At 45.5% G+C, this 8,662-nt stretch overlaps 1 protein-coding gene across 1 annotated transcript in view; it reads right to left on the bottom strand.

Annotated features, from left to right (window-relative positions):
- Positions 1 to 390: 390 nt before the first annotated feature.
- Positions 391 to 8,662, bottom strand: part of SEC16B (SEC16 homolog B, endoplasmic reticulum export factor) — a 145,114-nt gene continuing 136,842 nt past the window's right edge. Inside the window, 8 exon segments of the mRNA XM_037825279.1 lie at positions 391 to 3,483; positions 3,486 to 3,525; positions 4,174 to 4,272; positions 4,868 to 4,947; positions 5,060 to 5,168; positions 6,038 to 6,136; positions 6,398 to 6,541; positions 8,122 to 8,189. Coding sequence (XP_037681207.1) covers positions 3,317 to 3,483; positions 3,486 to 3,525; positions 4,174 to 4,272; positions 4,868 to 4,947; positions 5,060 to 5,168; positions 6,038 to 6,136; positions 6,398 to 6,541; positions 8,122 to 8,189 — 806 coding nt within the window. The 3' untranslated portion in view covers positions 391 to 3,316.

Genomic DNA, 8,662 nt, shown 5'->3' with positions numbered 1-8,662 from the left:
AGGTGGATGCAGTATCTTTTTCTTCTCTGCTGCTCAGAAGAAAAGACCAAAGGGAAGGAAGATTTCTGGGGGGGGGGGGGGGGGGAGGATAGCTAGCAAAGGCTTTGATCCTAAGCAATGTAAAGCTTGAGTTAGGGCTGAAAGGGGAGTACATGTAGGTGGCTGAGGAAAAAAGGCTTGTTGGCATTTTTATAGCCATATATAGGGATTAGATAGAAGGCTGCAGTGGTGATGTATGATAAAGATACGTTCTCTTTCAAATCACTGACCATTAAGTTTAAATACTTTCATATAAATGTTAAATTATATGTATATAGAGAGATCACAAATTTGTACACTCCTGCTCAGTTTTTCAAGACAGATGTAATTTCTTTATTTCCAAAACTGATCTATCCTTCCTCCAAGCTCACCACCCCATTGAGGAGCAGGGGAGATAAACTTGCCAATTAATATCTCAGACTTTTCCTTTTAAACAGTGTCCTCTGGTAAGTCCTTTTCCTTTGAGACAGGGTGAATACTGTTCATTCCTCCCCCACTCCCCCCCACCAAAAAAAAAAAAGCTACAGAAAGAGGGCCTGTGGTCCATACGGTACACCCTATTCCAGGTGGCTGGTCTGGCCCAGCCTTGACATGGTGTCTGCTGGGCAACACCTGGTCTCTCCTGGTCTTGTGGGACACTTGCAATCCTCCTCTGCTGGAGTCCACACTACACCAGGATGCAGGAAGCGAGAGGCTCTGCCTCAGATCGTGCACCTGCTCATGACTCAGGACTGCTGCTGTGGCTCCTGAGCCATGTAGGACAAGAGGTCGAGCCAAAACCCGGCTTCTCCTCAAGGCCTGCAGCCTCTCCCAGCCTCTCCCAGTGGCCCCAACACTGCTGGACACTATTGCCCCCCATTCCTAGCTGCACTGCTTCTATCACAGCCTGCCCTACTCCCCAGTGCTTCCACCTTGTAAAAAATACTTCCCTCTGCAGCTGTACTTGCTTTGCTTCACCACAACTGGTTTTAACCAACTGAAGCTGTTGAATGCCCAGTAACTCTGAGCAACCCCCACCACCATCACTCAGACAAAACTGATAACAATTAAGAACTTGAATGACCCCAGTTCATCAGACCCTCACTGGACCTAAATGAAGACCCTTTCCTGACCAACAAACAATGGGACCCGTTTTAACGAACAGTGTCAGTTAATGGACTCATTCTGACTTTTCCAGAGTACAAGCTTTCATTCATGAACTGGCATGACCATCATGAATACCCTCCCTTTCTAGTGTATAAAACCCCTGACTTTACCCCTGACTCAGAAAATTTATTCATGGGTATGTATTCCTCTGCCTGGGAAGTAAGTTCAGGGCTTGCTGTGCTGACCACATCGAGGCCACTGGTTTTCCACGGCAGGGGTTGTAGACACAGGCATCTGACTTCTTTGCCTTCTTCTTTGGTCCCCATTCCCCTCCTCTAAAGTGCTTCTTGGTTTCGAGGAGGACTTCCCTGTCAGTCTTCTCAGGGACACTAAGCCTGGTGGGCTGGCATCGGCAGCAGGCGGGCTGCAGGAAGAGAACCTGCTTGGCAATAAGGACACACATCCAAGTATTCTTTAATTATTATTCCCATTATATATCTATATCTAGAATGAAAAAGACATAGTTAAATCCAGTAGGCAACAAAGACAGTTAAGATTTTACTCATTAGACTGCACACTAATAATTTGGGGAAAAAAAAAAATTCGTGCTTAGCATCTACCAGAAACTTTTCTAAGAGTTTGATTCATTTAATTTATTTATTGCAATGTCCCCATGAGGTGGATACTGTTATTATTATCATCCTCATTGTATAGATGAGGAAACAATGCACAAGAAGGTTAGGTAACTTTGCCCAAGTTTACAAGGTGAGCAGCAGTTGAGGCATGACTGAAGTCCAGGCTGTTTGGCTCCCATGAAACTCGCACCCTCCTGCCCTGGGTGTCAGCTGCTGGGACTGCCCCTGGGTGTCAGCATACTGAACTGAAGGAGCAGCAGCCTTCTAAAGGAGAAAAAGGGGGACAGCATTCACTGAGGCCTTCTATGTGCAAAACCCCTTTGCATGTATTTCCTAATTTAATCTGCAAAGTGAATAAACTTTTAAGGGAACAGAATATGAAACATTTAGTTAGTGAAGTGACTAATTTGTGTCAGAGGCACTTTTGTCCATATTTTTAAAAATTCAAAAAAATAATAACATTAGAGTAGACTTGGAAATTAAGAGGCTCAATCCCTAGACTCAACATTCACAAGGGGCTTTTTCCAGCTATTCACACCTGATCACACAATGAAACCATTATTAGAAAGACTTCAGAGAAGAGACTACTAAATGTACTTTCTCTCTCTGCAAAAATCAGCCAGAGACAAGCATTTGCTATAAAATTATCTGGTTTTAATCGCTCTCAATGCCAGAACCATAGTACATTAAAGTACAAAACCTGTATGTTCAATTACACATACAAAAAATGTTCTTTGTAAGAAGCAATTTTCAGCAAATCTGACAAACAGCAAGAGTCATTCCTATTTTGGATATGAAAGGAAAAATGGAAATTTCCAAGATGTTCCCCTCCTCCCTCTGCTCCTATGACCCTCCGAGCATCAATTTGCAAAGGCCTGAGGTAGGAAGGGAGATATTAACAATACCAGGCACTCATTTCTCCCCTTTTATGGAAGGGACAAATTTTTAGGAAACATTTTCCATCATTTATTATACTGATGTTCCATCCATCTGCATCATTAGTTTCAGTAGTTACCATGACAATATGATGCCTACAGCCATCTAACTTGATAGCCAGATGCCAGAATGTGAAAAAATAGGACCAGCTAAGAAAGTGAGAGAAATATAATTAATCTGAACCACATAGGAAATGTGCACAAAACTTGGACTGAGAAGGAAATTGCTGAAATGTCACTGAAGAGAGAATTATGAAAGGAAGCCATAATCAAGTTTCAGTAGAAAAACTTCGCTAACTAGAACCACATATTTGTCTATAACTAAGACTGAGGTAGGAGCCAAAGTCAGTCTAGACCATTGCTCTGAGCTCCCCCTACCCCAGTTATTTCCTGCTGCAGAGCTCAGTGGTGTCACCTTGGTTCCAACAGTGGCATTCCTAGGGCCCTAACTTTCCTGAGGATGTCAAACCACCACAAGTACAGCCACCATGCCATTGCGCTCATGCCCAGTCTGCTGTTATACCCAGATTTTCCATTTGACAAAATGATTTCAATCATTCTGATGCTAATCTTAAGAGACTGGACTGAGCTGCATTTAGGAAGACCCTGTCCCCTTGCCTTCTAAGCGCCCAAGGTGGCAGATGCTAGCACAAATGTCCTGAGGCACAGAATATGGCAGAGGGGCTGGGAAATTAAGAAAATGGGAGCAACACAGAAGTTGCACCCCCAGGAGACAAGCCTGGGATGGGTGGCTGTTCTCATCATGGCTGGGTTGGATAGCGGCGCTGGGCTAGGCGATTTGGCCGATTCAAGCTAGTAGACATGGAGAGCTGGAAAAGAAGGAACAAACATGACAGCAGTTTATAGCCCCGGATCTGACTGACAGCATCGAGCTGCTGCACCCTGAGAGTCTAGAATACTTCACCTAAACACTGGAAGCAGTTGACTTCCAATGGTCCTGTTCTTATGACCCACTTTTATTCAACACCTTTACCTCTTAAATATAGTGAAAAGAAACTTGATTTTATCAAGAGGAGAGGGCAAATGTGGAATTAACAGAGCTAAGTCTACCCCAGGTCACTGGGGAGAAGGGAGCTTGGCTGCTCTCCAAGTTCGCAATGTTACTCTCGCTCCAGGAGAGAGTGGTGGGGAGCCCACACCACCAAGACCAAAGCCAACGGCATCTCCCAGGGGTCTCGAGACCTATGAAAGGTCAAGAGCAATACTGATAATAGCTGCATTTATTGGGCATTTACTGTGTGCCAGGCCCTTTGCACATATTATCCCATTTAATCCTGACAATTACTCTGTGAGGTAGCTACTGCAACCCTGTTGCACAGATGGAGAAACTACTGAGAGAGGTTATGTGAGTGCTCAAGAGCTAACACACAGTAGGTGATCACCAGGGGGAATTATAAACCCACCCTCCTTAATCCAAAGCCTGTGCTCCTAACCCGTCCATCTCCAAGAGTCCTCACCTGAGGGACCTGAGATGGGTTGTAGAGAGGAACCACTCCTTTCACAGGAGGTGGAGGAAGCAGAACCCCCGGGCTGGAGTAGAGCTCAGAGGAAACACCCTGTGATGCAAAATAAAAAATAAAAATAAATCATATCACTCACGACTTCCTAGATTCTAGAATGTTGCAGGACTTTCCTGGGCATCAACTTGGGTCAAGAGAAGCAGACAGGAAGAGTTTCTTGATAGACCTCAGGGAATCTCAAGCAAACAAATACAGTTAAAGTGAGCACAACCCATCCAGGGTCTGGGGTGACAATGCAGAGGCTCAGGTGTCACAACAATTGGAGCAAGGAAAGAGAACAAACCCACAATAAACTACATCAATATCGTCATAAAAAGTAATATATTCTTTGAAAGGCCTACAATATTACAAGAGTGCGCTAGCCAGCCTGCAAGAAATAAAATGTTTTCATAGCAATAGGCATGAAATCCATACCAGCATGGACTATCCATCAAGAATTTATTACAGCCTTTGCAGAGGACACTGGGATGAGGAAAGAGGCAGGCCTCCAGACGTCACCTAAGGAGTTTTCCCCGTATTTCCCACCAGTCAGTCCCTCACCGGGTGGCACTTGAGGCCCTCCCTGAATGTCCAGTCCTCACACACGGCAGTCACCTGCGGGGTCCTACGCTTGAGCCCGTGGGCTGCTCACCTCAGGCCCTGACAAGCCTCCAATCCCAACATCCTCAGCTTTTCCTGCACCAGACACGGATTCTCGAATGTCACCCCCACCTAGAAGCAATGAGTCATAGCTGTTTCCCTTGCTCAGGACATGGGAGTCCCCACCCCCAGAAGGCAACCCCACCCTGGAGGGCTGAGAGGACCCTGGGCAGCCCAGTGGTACCTGTGTTCCTGGAGAAGGTGCCAGCACCCTGCAGAGGCTGGGACTCAGGGGGAGGAGTCAGTGAGAGGCTCGAGCTGGTCCGCAGGGGAGAAGATGCTTGGGAGGTCTCCTGCAAAGGGGACAGCTTGAATTCAGAACGCTTTGTGGAGAAAGAAAGGCAGGGTTGGTGGTTAACAAACCCATGCCAGCCCACATGTGTTTCTGCAGTACCCACGACTGTGGCTCCCCCAGCAACCACTGCCGGGTATTCTCCCTCAGACACCTCCTTCTTCAGGCACTGCTCTGCTCAGTCATCCACATTAGCTCCCTATTGCTGGCTCTCTAAAGTGAAATTTCTTTACCCTAACTTTTAAGACCTTTCATAATCTTTCTTTGTCCTTGCTGGGCCCATTTATTTACCACAGTCTTCCATTGGGAAACCTCTTTCGTTCACACTGGGGTAGAGCCAGATGCCAGCCCTCTGAGGTGCTGAGGAAATTCCTGTAGAAATGCCTTGTTATGAACTGAACCATGTCCCCCCCATAAGATATGTGGAAGTCCTGACACCCAGTACCTGTGAGTATGACCTTATCTGGAAGCAGTGTCACTGCAGATGGAATTAAGTTATAATGCGGTCATTCTGGAGTAGGTGGGCCCTAAATCCAATGTGACTGGGTCCTTATGAGAAGGGGAGATGAGACAGATGGGCATAGGGGAGAAGACCACATCATGACAGAGGAGAGAGGGAAGAGCTACATCCACAAGCCAAGGATCGCTGGCAACACCGTTAGTTAGGAAGAGGCAAGGAAGGACCCTCCCCTACAGGTTTCGGAGGAGCATGGCCTTGCTGACACCTTGACTTGAACTTCGGCCTCCAGAACTGAGAGAATAAACTGCTGTTGTTTTAAGCCACCTGGTTTGTGGTACTTTGTCACAGCAGCCCTAGGAAACTAAGACCCACAGAGATGGCACTTCCTGCCCAGCTCCCCCAGCAGTCACCTCAGAATCGGGGCTGTCAGACAAGTTGTCCTCTCCAGTGGGCGACGCGTTGTTGGTGGGCTTTGATCTGAACCAGCTCAACCAGCCAAAGCCTGAGCTCTGGAAAGGGAAAGGGAATGTTCATTGCCTACATGTCTGCTCATCCCCAGTGAATATGAGATTATCCCATCCCAACACGAGAATGGTGAGATGGAGGGGGACACAGCCAGAGGCCAGGTGCCCGTCTCTGTTCCACCATTTGGAAAGGGCAGGGGAAGGGGGGAAAGGGAAGGGGGGGGAAGAAAGGAAGGAGATAGGAGGGAGGGGGAAGCAGAAGGAAGGGAAAGGGTGGGGAGGAAAGAGAAAAACAAATCACTCCACCTTTGTATTCTCTTTTGCATCTCCTAGCTTTGCTCTCTGTTCACCATTTTGTGGAGATGTTTTATCTGCATCATCAGAGGACTCCTCCTCATCTTCCTTGACTGAACTCTCAGATATATTTTGTGCTCCGGGAATCAGTGGCACCTGGAATTAAAGAAAATAAGAACTAACATCTGTATAGCACTTCACAGGTTACAAAGGCACATTTACATACACGCCTTCATCTGATCCACTCAAATCTGTGGGGTAGTCTCCTGGAATCATATTTTACTGATAGGATGTAAGGTTTAGCCATGAATAATAATTTGCCAAAAGTCTCAGCACAAACCAAAGCCCAAACCCAGTTCTTACATTTTGCTTTATCCCATGGCGTTTTATCCTCTGTACTGCCTCTCTGGTTTCCAGAGCTATGCCAAACCCTGGAGCAGAGGGTATGGAACACTACTGCTGTAGATGAGGAGGGCAAGGAAACCCACAAACCCCAAAGGCTGGAGAATGCAGCAACTAACTGGCCTAATTCATCTTACAGCTCATTTTCTAACCAACTTGCTCAAGATCCACTGTGAATTTACACACACGACAGGAGTAAAATATGCCCACACCCCTTTATATTTACAATGTGCAGTATTGAAAAAGCATATACTTACAAAATTGGTACAACCTTTGGAAAATAGTAAGGCAATATATTAAAAAGTTTTATTTTTTATTCTAATATTTAGTATTTACTATGTGCCAAACCCGGTTCATTGTAGGAACTCAATATATGTGAAAGAGTGTATGAATAAATGAATTATGGTACTTTCATATGAGTATCATCACACCAATAATAAAAATCACATTTATGGATGACACAGAAAGTCTCATTATATAACATTAAATAACATATAAGAAATAAACTTTTTTGTAATGATCTTAACCAGGATATACAGGCACACAGAAAAAAAATACTGGGAGAAAATAATCAAAATATTTAACTGTGGGATTTTCAGTGATATTTGTTTGATTCTTTATATGATGCTTCTCTTCATTTTCCAAGTTTTCTATAATAGTAATGTACTACTTTTTTAGTAAAAAATAAAAATTTTAAAAAGCAATAAAGTAATGGAAAAATTTTAAGGCCTTACAGCTGCATTACTACTGGAGAAAGTTTTATGATGTACCCTCCAGCCAGCCGAGAACATCTGAAGTCTGGGACTAATGCTGAGCCTTGTTGAGAAAAGGGGTGAAATCACTCAACAACTAGACAGAACGATTAACTAGACATGGTGACCCCCTAGACCTTGCAGCCTAAGTGAAAAGACATATGCTGCCATAGACCCCTCCTTAAAATAAAGGTAAAAATTAAAATAAATAGCTATCAAGAGTATTCCTGTGATAGGGCAGGTATGGAGAGCATTTGGGGCAGCAGTTAGTAGACATTGTCAGAGGGAGCAGAGATCTGTGAGGCAAAGCAAACTAAAATCAGCTCTGTGGTCTCCTCCCCACCAGGAAGCAGGGTGGTGGGAATGAGCACAAGCAAGGACACGGCCTCCTTTCCAACTCACTCCCCAGATGTGGTGCCGAAATAAACTAGTAGAAACAAGGCAGGGTGGGAGAGAGAGCTGGTGCAATGCAGAAGGAGGAGCTTGCGTGTGACTAAGAAACGAGGGTGGGGTTGGGGGCAACTAGTAAAAGCCAGAAGCAATAGGGTGACACCGGCATCTTGTAATGCTTTGACCTCCCACCTGTAGTGTGGAAAAGATCTTTTGACCATCAGGATACTGGAAGGTTTCTTGAGACACTGTGTTCTCCCCTGAGGCACAAAGCAAAAACAAAGAGAGTCATTTAAAGTTGTGCCTTTTCCATTCCTCTTGAAGATGGCTTTTCCCATCGCAACACAGCTGTAGTTTGGAGCCCATAACCCAAAGGGGTTCACAGCAAATGAGCAGTCAGCCTGCAGTGCTCCCGTCAATGCCAGCTGCTCCAGGAGCTGCCCGCCACCCAGCCTCTGCCTCTGAACACCAAGGTAGTGCTTGAAGAATCTTGGAAATCAGAGCAACACAGAACTAGATCACTAGAAAGGGATTCTCCACTACCTTCTCCTCAGTTTGAGTCTCCCACTTTGGAAAGGACCTTGTCTTGGAAAGTCTAAGGTCCAGTTCTTCTACTTGGTTCCCAGCACTTCCCCAGCATGGCTCAGTTTTGCTCACTTACACCCACCCCCTCTTGTCCAAGGGCTGATGGGCCTGAAGAAACTAGGAACCAGGACAGTGCAAGGGCCTCTGC

The sequence above is a fragment of the Choloepus didactylus genome, chromosome 2 (genome assembly GCF_015220235.1).
Source record: "Choloepus didactylus isolate mChoDid1 chromosome 2, mChoDid1.pri, whole genome shotgun sequence".
Lineage (NCBI taxonomy): Eukaryota > Metazoa > Chordata > Mammalia > Pilosa > Megalonychidae > Choloepus > Choloepus didactylus.
Note: the sequence above shows the minus strand (reverse complement) of the source record. Positions and strands in the feature narration are given on the sequence as shown.